Genomic DNA, 20,129 nt, shown 5'->3' on the forward strand with positions numbered 1-20,129 from the left:
TTTCAAAAATCTATTGAATTAATACAGCAATATAGACTATTGCTAAAGATACATGATCTACATAAAATTATAAAATATACATCAGATATAATGAATTAGCAAGTAAGAGCAAAACGCTTTGCTTTTAACCACTTAAGACCCGGACCTTTATGCAGGTAAAGGACCTGGCCAGTTTTTTTTTTGGTACAAAAATAGGTAGAAGAATACGTATCGGCCTAAACTGATGAAAAAAATGTTTTTTTATATATTTTTTGCCGATATTTATTATAGCAAAAAGTAAAAAATATTGTTTTTTTTTTTAAATCGCAGAGGTGATCAAATACCATCAAAAGAAAGCTCTATTTGTGGGGAAAAAAGAACGCCAATTTTGTTTGGGAGCCACGTCGCACCACCGCGCAATTGTCAGTTAAAGCGACGCAGTGCCAAATCGCAAAAAGGGGCCTGGTCCTTTACCTGCATATTGGTCCGGGTCTTAAAGTGGAGGTTCACCAAAAAAATAAATGTTTAACATTACATTAAGCAGAGTTGTCCTAATGACAATCGGCTGTGTTTTTTTTTTCATACATACCGTATTTTCACCGCCGCTTCCGGGTATGTCTTCTGCGGGACTGGGCGTTCCTATCTGATTGACAGGCTTCCGACCGTCGCATACTACGCGTCACGAGTTGCCGAAAGAAGCCGAACGTCGTTGCACACAGGGCCGGATTTCCCACAAGGCCAGGCCTCTGGAAGGCACTGTGTGCAGGGGCGGCGGAGGAGACGAGTAATTTTTCAGTGGTGCGTGCTGTGCAGTGGCAGAGAGAGATTCTCTCATTGCCCGCACTGCTGTTACAACTTTCGCCCTTACTTACCATTCCCAGTGACATTCCCATCTGGTGACAAGCGACGGTGGCAAGTGACACGCTCACGGCTCCCACTCATTCTGCTTTATAGTGAGTTGAACGATTTCATTTTATATTACAATGTAATGATAGAAATTATTTCTTGTGAAAAAAAAATGATAGAAATTATGCATTTCAATCATCCTGACACCATAACAACCATGGTGCCGGAATGATTGAAGTACTAACACCAGTCATTGTCTGCAATAAATGGCTTACCCCCCCCCCTTGCGTCGCCCCCTCCCCCAATGCAATCATGGGGTGGGCGGCATTGAAGGACCCGGCCTTGGGGCGGCAAAGGGAGTAAATCCGGGCCTGGGTGCGCAGGCGCCGTATAGAGCCGCACCGACGTTCGGCTCTAAAAAATAAAATAAAAACAGCCGATTGTCATTAGGACAACTCGGCTGAATGTAATGTTAAAAATTTATTTTTGGGTGAACCCCCGCTTTAAGTGGTTAATGCATAGGATGTATTAAGGTGAAAAAACATTTACCTTTACAACCCATTTGATATAACGTATACAAAAAGTAAAAATGCTATTTGAAACACACAAGTAGAACTATTACCTCCTATTATGGATTATTTAGAAGTTTATTGTCACTTACAATTTTCTCTTAGGCCTCCTAAGAGGGGGGCAGTAAAAACACATGTGTGTATTGTGTTATTATCCCTCAACCAATCCCCATGAAGCAGCAAGTGGGGTAGTACACATGCCATGACACACCAAACACTATCCCCTTCCACCCTCGATTGCGCTCTGCAGGCAATGGTGTCTGTCAAATGCGTTATATTCCACGGAATAGGGCCATCCCGCAAGAGCATGCATTGCACACTGCTGCAGTAGTGCAGGCTTTTAGAGGTTAAAATAGGTGGCGAGGAGGCAAAATAATGCCTGTTAAATGCCCTCTGAAGAGTGCTCCAACATGGATTGGTCTTCAGAGAGAAATACAAGTGTATACAAGCATTTTACCCCCTTGCAAAGTACCACAACTACCTTTTGATCCAGCCAGTGAAGTCCATCTAATTCATCTTCCTGTGATGCTGTGGCATATGAAGCTGCACTGCTCCTGAATTCAGGACAGTTGCAACTCTCATGTAGGCTGTGCCTGCTTGCACTACAATGGGTGGGTGCAGGGTGCATGACTATTAACACCTAGTCCTACCCACTTTTTCTGGATTTATGGCAGTGTCTGGGGAGAAGGGCTGGATGTTATGAGAGCCTGTGAGACTTTAATGAAGGAGTCTTTAGTTGTACTTTTGCATATTTAATAGTCAAATTGTTATTTTTTGGCAAGTCTTATGTCCACACAGGCATGGAATCTCCTCCTCAGGAACACTCCCGATATTGTAGTTGTAATCCCAGGTTAGTTCAGTACCAGCTTTTATGTGGCTGCAAAAAAGAAAGAAAACATCTGCATGTCAACAGGAAAGCTGTAGGATAATGGTACACATATTCACAAAATGCATAACATACAGTTATACGAGAATGGGGTGCCATACCCAGAAAATCAGAAAGTAAAAAAGTAACTTGAGATTGTGGTCATTAGAAAATCAAGAAAGACAGTCTCACTTCTCATTACTGAATTATCCATAATGCAAAGGAGATGGATAATCAATCAGAAGGGATGCACAATTGGCGAGTAGGAAAGCAGACCTAGGGCCAAAGTGCAGATATCGCTGCCTTCCATTTTAAAAATACTAGACACCATCTGGTGATCTGATAAACTAGATTACAACTTTTGATGAAATTGATTAGTTTATGTCGCACACGTGTACATAACAGTGTAAAAATGTAATTTGATCAACCAGAGCTAAATAAATGTAACCCCTTGTCTACCAAAGTACATTTATACAGTAAACTTCCTGGGATGCAAAGGATTAAGGCTCCATTCACACCTAGGCGTTTTAACGCCTGAAGCCCGACGCTATTGCAGCCTAAAATACGCTGGAGGGGTGATTTAACATTGTTCTTTCTGGAGATGGTTCACATCTCCACGCCGAACGCCAAAACGCTGTACGCCTGAAGCTCAAAACAAGTCCGACACTTTTTTTCAGGCGGCTTCGGCGTTCGGCATAGCCGACAATGTGTAAATCACCCCTCCAGCGAAAACGAGGTTAAAAAATGACGCGTTTTGTCGCAGCAAATCGCGGTACAAAACGCTGCGCTAAGGTGTGAATGCAGCCTTAAACAAGCTCAATAATTTTATTTTTACATTATGGGTCTCCAAAAGGTGGCCTGCTAACCCAATTAATAGCAATGAAGTTAAATGGTAAAAAGTGGCAAAAAAATAAACTTTTTTTTCCCTCAGTTTAGGCCAATACATATTCTTTTTCCCCCCCCCTCAGTTTAGGCCGATACATATTCTATTCTATTTTTGGTAAAAAAAAAAAAAAATCGCAATAAGCGTTAATCCATTGGTTTGCGCAAAATTTATAGTGTTTACAAAATAGGGGATAGTTGTATTGCATTTAATTTTTTTTTTTTACTACTAATGGCGGATTTTTGTGACCGCGACATTATGGCGGACACATCGGACAATTTTGACACATTTTTGGGACAATTGTCATTTTCACAGCAAAAAATGCTATAAAAATGCATTGTTTACTGTGAAAATGACAATTGCAGTTTGGGAGTTAACCACTAGGGGCGCTGAAGGGGTTAAGTGTGACCTCATATGTGTTTCTAACTGTAGGGGGGCGGGGCTGGACGTGTGACGTCATTGATCGTGCTTTCCTATATCAGGGAACACACGATCAATGACAGCGCCACAGTGAAGAACGGGGAAGCTGTGTTTAGCTCCTTGTTCTTCAGCTTTGGGGACCGATCGCAGGACTCCAGTGGTGATCGGGTCCCGCGGCCACGGAACTTCGGACCGGGTCGCAGAAGAAGACGTACAGGTACGTGCTTGTGCCCAGCTGTGCCATTCTGCCGATGTATATGTGCAGGAGGCGGTCCTTAAGTGGTTAAATAAGGAGCATGAATCTCCAAATAAGAAAACCACCGACATGGACCTCCGGTATAAATCGATGTAAAGTAAATCATCACATTTCGACATAGGAAGTGTGCTTACATCTAAGGATCAAAAGAGAACACAATTAAACCCAATGAGCAAATCTTAACAGCTGGAACACAAGGTATCCCATGATTTGAAAGAGGGAACCCTGATTAGAAAGAACAGCAGAAGATAGAGGGGAAAGGAAGGAGTGCCGCAGCATTCCTGAGCTTTTACAGTGACCCACGGACTGAGATGTAAACCAAGTCAGAGTGGGTCCATTCAGGGCGGATCTTCTCTAAGATGCCACAACCCCCATATTTGGTTATGAGCCTTTAATTTATCATAAAGCATAGCCGTCAATTTTTCCATAAGTTCTACATCTTTAATTCTAGCATACAAGGTGGCTGAGGATGGCAGAGTAGTTGTTCTTTCCAGTAGAGGGCTATGAGTGTAAGCACATGGTGTAGCAGCTGTATTTCTCAGCATTGAGGACACCATTGATCCTGACCAAATCTCCAACTCTATTTGCAGAAATGCAGCCCCAAACTTGCAGGGAACCGCCACCATACTTCCCTGTTGCCTGCAGACACTCTATTTTGTACTGCTCTTCAGCCAATAAACTGCCTTCCTTTCGACAGCCAAATATTTCAAATCCTCTCATCAGTCCAGAGCAGCTGTGGCCATTTTCTGCACCCCAGTTTTTATCTTTTTGTCCATAGAATGAGGAAACAGAGCTAAGCAACAGTGAAGCATGGTGGAGGTTCCTTGCAAAGTTAGGACTGAATTTCTGCAAATGGAGTTTAAAATTTGGTCAGGATCAATGCGGTCCTTGGTGCTGAGAAATACAGGCAGATATTTATCCATCAAGACATACCATAAAAGGAGGCATGCGATTGGTCCCAAATGTATTCTGCAGCAGGGAAAAGACCCCAAACATACAGCCAATGACATTAATGTGGCTGTAAACCTCAGACATGAAATATAAACAAAACATATTCCTCTAGTGTACTCCTCTCAATTAAAAGCACTAAGGCCCCGTACAGACGAGTGGACAGTCCGATGAAAACGGTCCGCCGGACCGTTTTCATCGGACATGTCTGCTCGGAGATTTCGGTCTGATGGCTGTACACACCATCAAACCGAAATCCGCGCGGACAGACAGCGCGGTAACGTGGCGGTTACGTTGACGCCGCCACGTCACCAAACCAGGAAGTAAAATACTTCCACGCATGCGTCGAATCCATTCGACGCATGCGGGAGATATCTGTCCGCTGGTTAGGTGTACTAACCAGCGGACATGTCCACCGGACAGCTTTCCAGCGGACATGTTTCTTAGCATGCTAAGAAACATTTGTCCGCTGGAAATCTGTCTGCTAGCCTGTACACACGATCGGATCTGTCCGCTGACACTGGTCCGCGGACCAGTTTCAGCGGACATGTCCAGTCGTGTGTACGAGGCCTAGGTGTCATTTCTGTCTGCCGTTACATTCCTCTGCTATTAGCAGGAATCACTTCTGGCAAATTTTCCTGCCGCCAAGAAAAAAAAAAAAAAAGAAGAAGAAGATGACAGGAGAAGAAGTTCCAGCTGGCTGACAGCCTCAGCTCTGATCATGTGTGAGGGAGATGTGTCCCTTTCCTCCAATCAGCTCTCCTCACTGAGCTCTGCAAAGTGTAATTTCAGCTCCCCCTTTTCTTCTGAAATCTCAGACAAGCTTATACATTTAGCACTTTAAATGGCTATAGAGATGCAAGAAGAATGAAAATAGACAGGTACAACTTAGGTGAGAGGATTGGTGTCATCTCTGTATATCACCTGAGGCCAGTCACTTCAATGGTTATATGTAATGCCGCGTACACACAATCGGTCAATCCGATGAGAACGGTCTGATAGACCGTTTTCATCGGACCAAACCGATCGCGTGTAGGCCCCATCGGTTATTTATCCATCTGTTAAAAAAATTTGAAACTTGTTTTAAAATGAACCGATGGATACCTAACCGATAGAAAAAAAAACGATTGTTTGTAGGCACGTCCATCGGTTAAAAATTCACGCATGCTCAAAATCAAGTCGACGCATGGTTGGAAGCATTGAACTTCGTTTTTTTCAGCACGTCGTTGTGTTTTACGTCACCGCGTTCTGACACAATCGTTTTTTTAACTGATGGTGTGTAGGCACGACTGACCATCAGTCAGCTTCATCGGTTAACTGATGAAAAAACCATCAGACCGTTCTCATCGGATTGACCGATCGCGTGTACAGGGCATAAGGGTTTACAATTGCTTTAAAAGCTACCTTCAGTGTAAAGAAGAACAAGAAGTCCTGGAAGTGATGGTTTGGCCCCCACAGAGCCCTGATATTAACATTGGGTCTGTCTGGGATTACATGAAGAGACAGAAGGTTTTGAGCCAGCCTACATATGCAGAAGATCTATGGTTAATTACCCAAGATTTTTTAAACAATTTACTTGACAGAGAAAAAAAAAAGGGATTTTAATAACAGCTTACCTGTAAAATCCTTTTCTTGTAGTACATCACGGGACACAGAGCAGCATAGCCATTACATATGGGTTATATAGTGTACCTTCAGGTGATGGACACTGGCACTCTCCGACAGGAAGTTCCCTCCCTATATAACCCCCACCCATAGTGGGAGTACCTCAGTTTTGTAGCAAGCAATATGTCTCCCAAAAATTCCCCATAAGAGGGGTGGGAGCTCTGTGTCCCGTGATGTACTACAAGAAAAGGATTTTACAGGTAAGCGGTTATTAAAAATCCCTTTTTCTTTATCGTACATCACGGGACACAGAGCAGCATAGCCATTACATATGGGATGTCCCCAAGCAATGCTAAATGAGGGGAGGGAGAGCATCCAGGTAAAGCAAAAAAACAGCGGGTGCCAAAGGACAAGAGGACTTTATACTGCGGCCTGTAGAACCGCCTGCCCGAAGGCTGAATCAGCGTTCCTCCTAACGTCCATTTGATAAAATTTAGCAAACGTATGAACAGATGACCAGGTCGCTGCCCTGCAGACTTGAGCCATAGAGACCTGGTGATACGCTGCCCAAGAGGCGCTCACAGCTCTAGTGGAGTGAGCCTTAACCGACAAAGGCGGGTTTTTCCCTTTTAGGCCATAGGCCTGAATAATCAACTGTCTAATCCACTTGGAAATGGTGGCTTTAGACGCTGCCTGACCCTTCTTGGGTCCTTCTGGCAGAATAAACAAGACGTCAGTCTTGCGAACCTGGGCTGTGGCTTTCAAATAAATCCTAACAGCCCTGACCACATCTAAGGAATGTAGTAATCTCTCCTTCTTTGAAGAAGGTTTAGGAAAAAATGACGGAAGAATCAAGTCCTGATTTAGATGAAAACTAGATACTACTTTCGGAAGAAAGGACGGATGTGGCCGAAGAACGACCCTGTCCTTATGTAGTACTAAATAGGGTGCCTTACACGACAAGGCTGCCAGTTCCGACACCCTTCTGGCGGAAGACATAGCCACCAAAAAAAACAATTTCCTAGTTAACAAGACCAGCGGGATCTCAGATAAGGGTTCAAAAGGCTGGAATTGTAAGGCCGATAGAACCAAATTTAAATCCCAAGGATACAGGGGAGCCTTCACCGGAGGATTAATCCGAATAACCCCTTGTAAGAACGACTTTATTAGAGAGTGAGAGGCCAAGGGTCTTTGGAAAAAGACTGATAAGGCAGAAACCTGCCCCTTGATTGTGCTAACAGCTAGACCTTCTCTACTCCTAACTGTAGGAAATCCAAGATTCTCCCGATGACATACTTGCGGGGATGCCACTTCCTAGCCTCACACCATGCAATGTAGGCTTTCCACACCCTATAGTATATAAGTCTAGAAACTGGCTTTCTAGCATTAACTAGGGTGGAAATAACCTGGCCAGAAAGGCCCCTGTCTTTAAGAATTAGGGATTCAGCCGCCAGGCCGTCAAATTTAAGGCCCGTAAGGCAGGATGGAAGAACGGCTCTTGTGAGAGGAGGTCCGGCCGCAACGGGAGGACCCAAGGTTCTTCTATTGCCATCCTTATTATTAAGGAGTACCAAGGCCTCCGGGGCCAAGCCGGGGCTACCAGAATCGTTGGTTTGCGCTCCACCTGGATTCTGTGAAGAAGACGGGGTAGCATCCGTAACGGAGGGAAGGCGTAGATCAGCGCAAACTGTTGCCAAGGACATACCAGGGCGTCCGTCCCGCAGGCCAATGGATCCCTTGTCCGGGATACAAATTTGATTAGTTTCGTATTGAACCTGGAGGCCATGACATCCACCTCCGGAGTTCCCCATCTCTGGCAAATGTCCTGAAACACTTCGGGATGGAGAGACCATTCTCCCGGGGACATTTGTTGACGGCTGAGAAAATCCGCCTGCCAATTGTCCACTCCGGGGATAAACACTGCTGAAATGCATGGAATATGGGTCTCTGCCCAAGAAAAGATTCGGTTCACCTCTCTCTGGGCTGCCAGACTTCTGGTGCCGCCCTGGTGGTTTATATAAGCCACAGCAGTGGCGTTGTCGGACTGTATCCTTACTGGGGAGTCCTGTAATACATCCGTCCATGCCACTAGAGCCAACCGGGCTGCTCGTATCTCTAGGACATTTATGGATAGAGTCGACTCTCTTTTTGACCACTTCCCCTGCTGGGTCAATCCTTCCAGGACTGCACCCCAACCCGATAGACTCGCGTCTGTGGTGACAATTCTCCATGAGACTGGACTGAACGATCTTCCCCTTAGAAGGTTGTGCGGGGCTAACCACCAGCACAGACTCTGACGTGCTGCATGGGATAGAGATATGGGAAGATCCAGGGCCTGGACCCTCTTGTCCCAGGCTGCGAGAATTGCTCTCTGTAGTTTTCGAGAGTGGATTTGGGCGTAGGGCACCGCTTCGAAGGTCGCCACCAACTTGCCCAATAGGCGCATACACAGACGAACGGTCGGCCTTGCGCTGCTTAGAATTACTTGAATTAGCTCCCTTATAGAATCCACCCTGGACTGGGGAAGAAAGATTTTCTGATGCACAGTATCTAGAATCAGCCCAAGATATTCCAATCTTCTTGTGGGCTGTAAGGCCGATTTGTCCTGATTTAGGATCCAACCCAGAGATTCCAGGTAGGTTACCACTAGGCCTACTGCTTGCCTCAGACTGGCCTCTGAGAGATCGATCACTATAAGATCGTCTAAATAAGCCATAACCAGGATCCCCTGAGATCTTAGGTTGGCCAGAACTGGGGCCAGAATTTTTGTGAAAACCCGAGGGGCCGTGGCTAGCCCGAAGGGCAAGGCCACGAACTGAAAATGCCGATGTCCCAGAGCAAATCGGAGAAACTTGAAATGCCCGGGAAAGATCGGGACGTGCAGGTATGCATCCTTGATATCGATAGATGCGAGGAATTCTTTCCCTTGTAGGGCGGCCACTACCGAACGAATAGATTCCATTCGGAAAGAGCGAATCTTTAGGAAGCGGTTTAGGGCTTTTAGATCCAATATTGGTCTTACATCGCCGTTGGGCTTCGGGACTACAAATAGATTTGAATAAAATCCTTGTCCGCGCTCCAGGGCTGGTACCTCCATAATCACTCCTTGATTTAAGAGGCGGTCTAGGGCCGCTAGAAGCGAGACTCCTTTTTGAGGATCGCTTGGGAGCCTTGACTCCTGGAAGTGGGGAGGGGGAAACCCCCAAAACTCCAGCTTGTACCCCTGGGCCACTGAGGACAGAACCCATTGGTCGGAGATTCTGGCCTTCCAAAGCTCCGAGAAGAAGCGGAGTCTTCCCCCCACCCGAGAGAGTGGGGGCGTCCCTTCACAAATTCGCTTTAGGGGCAGCTTTAATTGGTTTACGAAACCATGGCTTCTTGTTGCCTGAAGCTTGCCCTTGCGACCTGTTAGCAGGCGAACGGCCAGCAGGCCGTCGATACTGCCTAGAGGGTGATGGTCCTGAGACTGGAGAGGTTGGACGTTTAAAGGTAGGCCCCCGAAACCTCTTCTTAACAGGCAAAAGAGTGCTTTTGCCACTGGAGATCTTCTGAATATATTTGTCTAGATCATCTCCAAACAATCTTTCACCCTGGAAGGAAAAACCCGTTAAGAGTTTCTTGCAGGGGGTTTCTGCAGACCAGTTTTTTAACCAGAGAAGCCTTCTCATATGAACCAGAAATAAGGATAAACGAGAAGCTTGCTGGATGGAATCCTTAATGGCGTCTACGGCAAAACATAAGGCTCTGGGCAAGTCAGCTAGGTCCTGAGCTTGTTGTGCCGGAAGGTCCCTTAAGACCTGTTTGGTCTGTTCCTTCAATGCCTGGCATACTCCTATGGCAGCCACAGCTGGTTGAACTACTGCACCTGCAGTGGCAAAGGAGGCCTTTAACAATGTTTCAAGTCTCTTATCGACAGGGTCCTTGAACATATGAATATTGTCTACTGGACAAGTTAAGGCTTTGTTAACACATGAAATGGCGGCGTCCACTGTAGGGACAACCCATTTCTTAGAAAAACTTTCTTCCAAAGGATACAGCACTGAGAACCTTTTAGGAGGAAGAAAAATCCTATCTGGTTTGACCCAGTCCTGAAAAATTAGGTCCCTCAGTAAGGGATGGACCGGAAACACTGCATTGGATTGAGGTGCCCTTAGGGAACCTAGAGAGGATACGGCAGCCTGAGGTTCAGGCAGGGGTAACTTAAACTCCGTCCGTACCATGTCCGCTAGGGACTGGATCCATAACCTCTCTGCTTGGGAAGCTGAAAACGGTTCCTCTATTGTGGACTCCTCAGAACCCTGTTCCAAGTGGTCTTCCCCTTGCTCCGTTGAGAAATCTAATTCCTCTGCGGAAAGGATCTCTTCATCTGGAGACTCAACCCTAGGGGATGGGGACCTAGCCCGCTTCTTCCCAGGTAATGAGGCTGAAATCAAAGCAGCCATTCTCCGCTCAAAACCACTCAAGGTGGTGGCTAACATCTCCTCCGTAACAAAGGTAGGAGCTGGTTGAATGGGGCCAGCGGCAGCATCCAACAACCCTGATGGCACATCTAGGGCAGCAACCTCCAGTTTATCTGGGGAGGAAGGCACAGCCGACGATTGGCCGAGATCCTCAGAGCCCGATGGGGAACCCTTCTGTTTCTTTGGGCCCTTGGCATTTTTGGAGCCTCCTGCGCCCTTAGGAGCCATGATACAAACCCAAGGTACTCCGCTATAATACCACTGACTATTAAGTCGGAGTAAATACACGCCCCCTAACAAGAGAGGCGTCAGTTACTAAAATAGAAATAGTAATAGGTTAGGGTAATATTACAAATCCTTGTTTCCCAAACCTAAGAGGATAGGTAATACAATGCCCCAAGGGCTTGTCACTCACAGGACCACTATGAGTCAGGTATTACCCCCTTAAATTGCTGGTCCAGAAGCCTGGGTTTACCCACTAGCTTAGGCTGCTGCAAGTACACCGGCTTTTAGAATCACTATTTAAGAGCCAAGCTCTTATTAGGGTGCGTACTCCAATTTGGCCACCGGGTGTCACTCTCCCCCAAAAAAAACTGGTATAACAAACCATACGCAGCTCAGGCTGCAGCTCCGTGTCCCACGGCGATCGTGACTGACTGAGAGCCTAATATAGGCTTCAGAAGGACCGCCCTACGCTCAGCCCGCCCCCCCACGCTGCGTCGCCGAAGTTATTTACAACGTGCGCGCACGCGTGACGCTGCTGGAGGAACCAGGAAGTCTCAGGGAGACAGCGTGGACGCTGACGGAGCTATGGGGAGAGACAGGCACCCAGGGAAGACTCCCATCTCTGGGAGGTAAGTCCAGCTTACTTTTTCCAGGACCCTCCCATCTCCGTGGGTATGGTCATAGACCTTCAGGGACCGGGGTCCAATTTAGGAACACCACACACCTGGACCTATATAGCACTGCTGGCATCAGGATTGCTAGGTTGAAAACCAGTCCTGGAACCCAGAGTCCAGCCCTCCCAAAAGGAGAGGCATTATAGGCAGAACCCCTCCACGACTTGGGGCCCGGGTACCGTCCACTTTGGCTATGAAGCACCTTGGACAGATCCGGTAGGCTTGCCCGGGTCCCAAGGACAACTATAGGCAGAGCTCTTCAACGTGCACCAACACCTAAGACACTGGCGAAAAAACTGAGGTACTCCCACTATGGGTGGGGGTTATATAGGGAGGGAACTTCCTGTCGGAGAGTGCCAGTGTCCATCACCTGAAGGTACACTATATAACCCATATGTAATGGCTATGCTGCTCTGTGTCCCGTGATGTACGATAAAGAAAAAATATGTGCAAGTGTACCTAGAAGAACTGATGCCGTTTTGAAGGCAAAGGGTGGTCACACCAAATATTGATTTACATTTCTCTTCTGTCATTTACTTTCCATTTCGTTAATTGATAAATACTATTAACACTTTTATTTCTTAAAGTATTCTTAATTTACAGCATTTTTTTTCCACACCTGCCAGTGCCTAAAACTTTTGCACAGATATATAAATATCTAATATATATATATATATATATACACACATATATATATATATATATATATATATATATATATATATATATATATATATATATATATATATATACATACACATACATATATATATATATACACACACACACACACACATATATATATATTTTTTTTTTGAAGGCCTCCCCTATCACTCCATACACATCCCAATGATAAAACGTGCAGTGTAGGATGCACATATGTATGTACACATAAATTGTTCCACACAGGAGGTATCACCATGAACGGCAATGTTAAGAGCAATACTTCTAGGTCCATAATTCACAGTTCACTCCAAATTCATAGAACTATAAAGGCTTTTTAAAGCATCGTCTATGGAGAGTTTTCGGTACCATAATTTTTCTTGTTTTCATAGGTGCATGTAATATAAGGCATGACATGATGTGTATAGTTTAGTTATTCTGCCCTCACCCAACTAACAATGCAATCAATACCATAAAAAAAGTTACGTGAAAAGAAAAAAAAAAGTGATAACAAACTGTATATGTATGCTGCCATCTCCATGAATTAAATACTTAATTCATAAACTTATGTATACACAAAAATGACATTTTTGATATCCATTTACTTGATGCAACCTCATCTTTTAGATTCTACAAAAAAATTTTTTTTATGTATTTTATACACAAAAATTTAAACGTGTGTTTGCTAAACAATTGCTAAACAATTGCGCAAATATTACGATATGTATATGCATATTGTTTATATACACAGTACCATGTGCTGACAGGTCGGATAGGCCATGGAGACAGAACAGTGGCCGTGAGTGTTTTGAGAGGGGTTCTCCATTCAACTGGCTGCCTTAGATTCGTTGGAGTGCCACGAGGTCCATCAGAGTGTCCACTGGAGATCCTGGATTTCTTCCATCATCCTTGCCACGTATCGATCTGGCTATCTAAGTTCACACGATCCGCTGTCGCTGACATACGGGTCCATCAGTTGCGGTACTACATTTGAGAGGATTGATGTCTGCAGCGCATGTTTTGTCCATCAGCCTATTGTGACCCACTAGAAGAGCAATATTTGATTCATATGCTTTCTTTGGATGTGATTGAAGTCCATGGACCAGACTAGCCTTTACTACTTTGTTTAGGACATTGGACTTTTTTACTACTATTTTTTACCCATTTCATGCATACCTTTATGTTGGACTTTTTCATTTAGTTCTGAATGTATTCAGTTACGTCCATTGTTTATTGTGTTTATATCATATCACATTAGGGTTAGTGCTACATTTTACTCACCTTATATACACAGCAACCTTGCATGTTTTTCTGATTTGGGATTCTGTCTGGTTTGTTATTGGTATAAGCCAACCACACTCCATGTGTACAAAAAAAAAAAAAAAAATCCACATTCCTTCCCCGTAACTCCATGGCTGGCTGCCTCCAGCGCCATATTTTACATTTAGGCTTTCAGTGCACTTTCCTCATCTAGTGTGTTAACACCCCCCTCCTCCCTTCCCAAAGATCCTATGCATTTACTGACTTTGCTGCAAGTTTGTATCTGTGCAAATATTTCCCCCCAAACACCTGCCATGTAACTGGGGTTAACTTGGACTTTTAGGCGCATATGGCATGTGTGCTTTAAAGTGGACCATTCAACACTTGACATGTGGAGTGAATCCTTGTGCCTTCATGTTCTTTATTATTTTTGAACACCCTGCCCCCAGAGATGAGCTTCACCCACCATCTTCCCTGCTCAATGTGAATTCCTCTGTAGCCAGTAAGGAACTCTCACTCTAGAAATGCATCAATCCAGTTTATTAGTAGTTTCTATTTTTTGTTTGAGCAAAGGAAGAATTTCTATGTTACAAAGTTATTAACAGATATTGACAGATAAAAATAAAAATAAAATAATAATAATAAAAAAAAGATACAAACCTCTTAGCAAAAAATGCCACCCAGGGAAATTTCTTTGAATGAGTTTCGACAAACACGAGTTGTACAAACAGGTTTGGTGAACAGCTATGCTGTGTTTGGGGGGAAAATAAAATGTATTCATTATTTAAACAAAAAATTTCTATCTCTAACAGTTTCATTTTAACACAAAGATAAATACTACACGCATACACTATAAGTGCAGTAACTAAATAAAATAACTAACAAACTGGAGCGATAGCTTTCCTTATATTCTTCAAATGAATTTTAGAACATTCACCATCATTAAAACACAGACAGCTCTCGATTTCTTAATAATGGAAAGCAATTACATAATCTAACCCCTAAGCTTTTATGCAGCTGAGAACACAGGGAATGTGATCACTTAAGAAAAAAAAAAAAAAAATAATGCTTGGCCGCACCTCCAGCACCCCGCCTACTCAACACTCCTCAGTCCATCTGGGGAGTAGCCTCTCATTTATTGAACATTATCAACTTCTACTTTAGTTCTTATTAGGTGGTGTGACCCTGGTTTTGACATGTGGCAACAAGGTTGGGCATAGTCTGGATACTAGTCCGTGTCTTGCTCTTTATGCCCCTGGTCTGATTACCCTCAGATTGGACGCAGCAACTCAGGACCCCTTCCAGACTGAGTGCATAGTATGTCCCAAGGCAAACTATCATTGCTGGGACATACCTTGCATTCTTCAACCATCTTCAATGCATTTTACTAGCCTTACATAGATATTGTGATTTCCAACAGACATCTGCCCCAGTGGGTATGCGACTACACCATTGTAGGTTAGATTATCATATGCTTGACCCCAATGTCCACAACCAATGCCTTAGGCCACCCTGGTGTCTTCTCTTCACTAGACACTTTGCCCTTTATGTACTCATTATTATATATTTGTCTATTTTTTTACATTCAGCATTACTGTCTATATTGTTTATGTACATGTCGTTTATGTTTCACTGACCGGGTTTGACTGCTCACCATCCCCTGCCAATTAGTGAGCCAGTATGGCGATTCCAGACACTCCCCCCCGGTGACCCTGGGTCTGTCCTTGTGACGTTTACGGCTCCTTTCTTGAAGCTGCACCTCACCTGGTAGTGTCTCAGTGCGGGTCTCCGCCCCCACAATCATGACACTGACACATGGTGCATGCCCGCAATGCAGCACGGCTTCCGCCTGTGTGGGTCAGTGTCGCTGGATGCTGGACACATAAATAGGACCTTCTGCCTCCAGCGATTACCAACGCTGGATTCCGGGACTGCTGTGGCTCCATCCAGCCCAGTGTAAGTTCCCCCTTGCTGTAACTCTTTACCTTCAGCCTGCCTTATCCCTTGTTCTCATATTTCACTATACACCCTTTCCCTATCCTTCCAATAGGCACCACAGGCTAGCACCACTACCCTGATGCTTCCTTGGGAGCAGGACTGGCCCCCCCTCACCACACTTACCCATCATTATCTGCACACATGCACCCCAATATGTGTCACTATTGGGCTCCTGCTCCCGGGACCCCATTACCCATCATTACCTCCCTTATCACCAAGGTAAATTATATATTTTTATCCTTATCCACTTGCATCATTATCTTAATCTCCCTCATCTTCTCTCCTAACCACTTCCCTCTCCCCTCCTTTCTTCCTCCCCTTTCCTTTGCTATCCGCTGTTCCTCTCTTCCTTCCATGTTTCCCCCCCCCCTCCCTTTTCTCTTTCCCTTCACCCACCTCCCCCTTCCCCTGCATCCATCCCCCACACTCCCCTCAACCTTCTTTTCCTCCCCCCCCCGCTTTTCTCTCCCCCCTTTCCTTTTTCTCCCTCCCCCTCCTCTTCCACCTTTTTTTTTATCTTTTCCCCTGGTCCACTCACATCCCCACATTCACTTCTTAATTCTTCATCACCCATTTGCAGTGATCACATGTGTTACACACCCCCCCTATTGCCCCAGGTTTGGCTCCATTAATGTTAACTCATATACTCCTATATTATCTTCACTAGATAAGTAGGTCCCTCCACACATGTGTCCCTTCTGGCCACCGTACGAGATTCTGTCTGGTTCCGCCCGCTGTCCCCTTATGGCGGGACTTTTTAGGTGAGCAACTCAACCCGGGGTTTCCCCTCTTGTATACATTGTTGTTTTTTAACTCATCATTGATTTACTGTTTAATTATTTTTAGATCTTCTCCTGATGAAGCGGTATATACCGCAAAACTAGTTGAAAGACTGTCATAACCTTCAACCCATCGTGCTGTCTTCCCCCTTGGGGACTTCTGTTTTGGGGTTGTTGGATGGTTGTCACAATTTTAATTTTGTCCTGTTTGTGCTTTAAATAAAATGTATTAATGGTTTTAAATAGGGTTGTCCAGATACCGATACCAGTATCGGTATCGGGACCGATACTGAGTATTTGCGGGAGTACTCGTACTCGCGCAAATACCCCCGATACCTAAATAGAATACTTTCCCCCCCCTTTCCCCCCCCGCCGCTGCATCGCGCCGCCGCATCGCGCCGCCGCATCGAGGGACATGGCTAGAGGGACATTGCTGCATATGTGAGGGACATGGCTAGAGGGACATGGCTGCATATGTGAGGGACATGGCTAGAGGGACATGGCTGCATATGTGAGGGACATGGCTGCATATGGGGGGGACATGGCTGCATTTGGGGACACATTTAAAAAAAGTATCGGTATTCGGTATCGGCGACTACTTGAAAAAAAGTATCGGTACTTGTACTCGGATCTAAAAAAGTGGTATCGGGACAACCCTAGTTTTAAATATCCACTCCTACTTCTTACCTTTGTATCAGTACCGCAATAGTCCTATTTGCCCCCTCCTCCTCTTCCTCTTGATTCTCTGGTTCGGGGACCTCAGATTAAAGTACTCTTTACCCCAATCTCAAGGATGATGGTACCCCCCACTTTAACATTAACATATCTTACTTCAGAGGTTCTCATTCACCCTTAAAGTGGAGTTCCACCCAAAAGTGGAACTTCCACTTTAAGCACTCCTCGCCTCCTTACATGCCACATTTGGCATGTAATTTTTTGGGGGTATCTAGTTTTGACAGGTACACAGCTCCCACTTCTCCTCTTGCCGACTAGGCTGATACTCCTTTCCTCCTCTCTCCCTGCAATCCTCTAAGACACGTCACAGGTCCCAGAAAATTGCCTGGCCACTGAGAAGGTGCAGCGCAACTCGCAAATTCGCAGTGCGCACCCGGCTGTGAAGCTGCAAGCTATCACAGCCGGATGCCCACACTTGCAATGCTGGCGCTGCGGAGATGAGCGGGAGAAGAGCGAGGTTTCGGGCGGCCACATTGCTGGACCATGGGACAGGTGAGTGTCTGTTTATTAAAGCAGCTACGCTTTTCGTAGCTTCTGAATTTTAATAAACTTAAAAACGACTGTAACTCTGCTTAAATGGTGTTACCAAACCCAGGACCCTGCATTCTCTATATCTGTCCTCCCACAGTACACAGAACATGGAAATGCAGTTATATTAGTAAATATAAACCGCTAAATACCTTTTCTCATCAGCAGTATATAGCAGTCTTGTGACTTCTATCAGTTCCTGGATAAGCTTGTAGTAGGAGTTTTCATACTGCACTAAGCTGTCCTATGAGTCTGCAGGCCTCCGGACCCTCTGTCTGTAAAGTTCTGATTGGTCCTGTGCTGATCATATGCATTCTCCCAAGAAAAAAGCCCTCTAGCAATGCACACCAAACTGAGCATGTGCAGCCCGACTCCATTTACTGTGTCTTATATGGACTACTGTTGGAGTCAGTGGAGGATCTGTGCATATGGGATCAAACCACCTTTTTACACAATGGAGAGGATTAACCCCTTAGGTGCCACAGCGAATATCACAAGCATGATTTACTGCATATACACAATTTTACTTGTGTTGTTTTAAGAAAACACTTTAATGAATAATAAAGAATTATTCATTATATAGTGATCTAGAGATAATAAATTAGTGATCGATTAAGCCTTTTGGAGTCTCTTCATAAGGTTAAATTGGTTACTTTTGTATAGGGCAAATAGGAGTAGAATGGGTTTGCCCTTTCTTACCTACTGGGCTGTGGTCAAGTGCCAGGCCAAGGTCCTCTGACATCCAAGACAAAGATGCCAAAGTGCACCCTTTGCCTCAGCCTGGCTGTAGTTAACCATCTATGCAAGGTAATATGTTCCAGGAAGAGAATGTGAATGCTGGCAAGTTCATTCTGTGCAGTTTACTTTTTTTTTACTTCAAGAGTAGCAGCTGAATAAATTCACAAGACTAAAGCTGGCCATTGATGGCTTGAATTTCAGCCAATTCATCCTGAATCAGATGAAATTTGAGCTGTGGATGGTTCTGCAAGCACAAAAGGCTCAACAAAAATTAATTTTAAAATCAACTGAGCAGAGTAGAAAACTCTCAGCTGAACAGTGACTTCATCCTATCAGACATGCTTCATTGTTTGGGTATTTAGGCAGCTGCCAGAGAAGATTCCTGCGTTCAGCCCATGGGGGAGAAACTGCCCAGTGTATGACCAACCAAAGTGATTTCTCTTTCTTTATCCCCCCACAGTGCTTTGTTTGTGTACAGTTCAAAACTGTCCCGTTCTTCCACAATAATACTACGTTTTGTGCAATACTTACATTTAAAAATCGTGCCACATTGCCTTCCTTTGATGCATCCAAGACACAAATATGTTCTTCGCTTTCGGAGTGATGAAAGGCATCCTTTTGTTTACAGGCAGACAGCAGGATATTGCTCTCACTGGACTGTATAGACAAAGTGCTGTTATCCGATAAATAGCCTACATCATCTGTCCTTTCAGAATCTCCCCCTGTTTTGTGGAACACCTTGTGAGTCATTTTATTGATTGTAAAAAAATAATAATCACTAACTGTACATTGCAAACCTGATCAAAACACTGTTAAAGGCAAACAGAAATAAGAGACACAAATGAATGCAGCTCTGTATTCATGAATACATAAGTAATGTATTGTTTCATATGCAAGCAGTTAAATACCTGAATTTGAATTGGTATCAGTCTTGTACAGCAGATCTCAGACTGGAAAAGGGAGAAGCAGCACATGAAGCCAGTAACAGCATAGCACATTTCTGTTTCTCCTGTCATGTTGTAGCTTATACTCTTATAATGATGGAATAAAAAAGAGTTGGCTTTCCACAGTGTGGTCATCTTTGAAAAACTGGTGTACAGCAAAGCTCAGTTTGGGAAATGGAGAAGCAGCACAAGGAGCTGACAACTGTACTGCAGTGCCACAATGGAATATGCTGATGGGAGGAGAGATCAGGGGGAGAGATTACCTAATCAGTCAGCTGGTACTCTTTTTACTGTCCAGTACCAGGTTTGGAGAAGACCTGTATATGTTACCTAAAGCGGAGTTCCACACAAAAGTGAAACTTGCGCTCATCAGCCTCCTTCCTCTGAAAGGTGCCAAACGTGTTTTTGATAGGTACCGTTCCCCACTTCCGGGAGATGGAGATGGGGTCACGGCTCGCTCTCTCTGAAGTTCGGCCCCCTTCTCCTGCCTCAGCCGCCAGACCAATTAGAAAGCGTGCTTCGCGCATGTGCAGTAGGCAACCGGCTATGAAACAGAAAGGCTTCACTGTCGGTTTCCCTTAACAGGAATGGCGACGGCTACACCCGACAGCCAATCCGAAGATGCCGACATTGCAGGCTCCGTGGACAGGTAAGTGTCCATATATTAAAAGTCAGCAGCTGCAATATGTGTAGCTGCTGACTTAATTTTTCGTAGGGGGGGCGGGACCTCCTCTTTAACTGTAGCAGGAAAAAA

The 20,129-nt window shown here is 44.8% G+C and overlaps 1 protein-coding gene across 2 annotated transcripts in view; it reads right to left on the bottom strand.

The window, feature by feature from the left end:
- Nucleotides 1-1,453: 1,453 nt before the first annotated feature.
- LOC120929097 (histone-lysine N-methyltransferase SETDB2-like) overlaps nt 1,454-20,129 on the bottom strand; it is a 93,209-nt gene continuing 74,533 nt past the window's right edge. The window contains exons 12-14 of one of the 2 annotated variants that reach the window (XM_040340312.1): nt 18,963-19,153; nt 14,314-14,402; nt 1,454-2,271 (exon numbers count right to left, since the gene is read on the bottom strand). In XM_040340312.1, the coding sequence (XP_040196246.1) occupies nt 2,154-2,271; nt 14,314-14,402; nt 18,963-19,153 (398 nt within the window). In that variant the 3' untranslated portion in view covers nt 1,454-2,153. Of the gene's footprint in view, nt 2,272-14,313; nt 14,403-18,371; nt 18,676-18,962; nt 19,154-20,129 lie in introns of those variants that run through there. The other variant, XM_040340313.1, reaches the window with a different exon arrangement.

This window comes from Rana temporaria, chromosome 2, assembly GCF_905171775.1.
Source record: "Rana temporaria chromosome 2, aRanTem1.1, whole genome shotgun sequence".
NCBI lineage: Eukaryota > Metazoa > Chordata > Amphibia > Anura > Ranidae > Rana > Rana temporaria.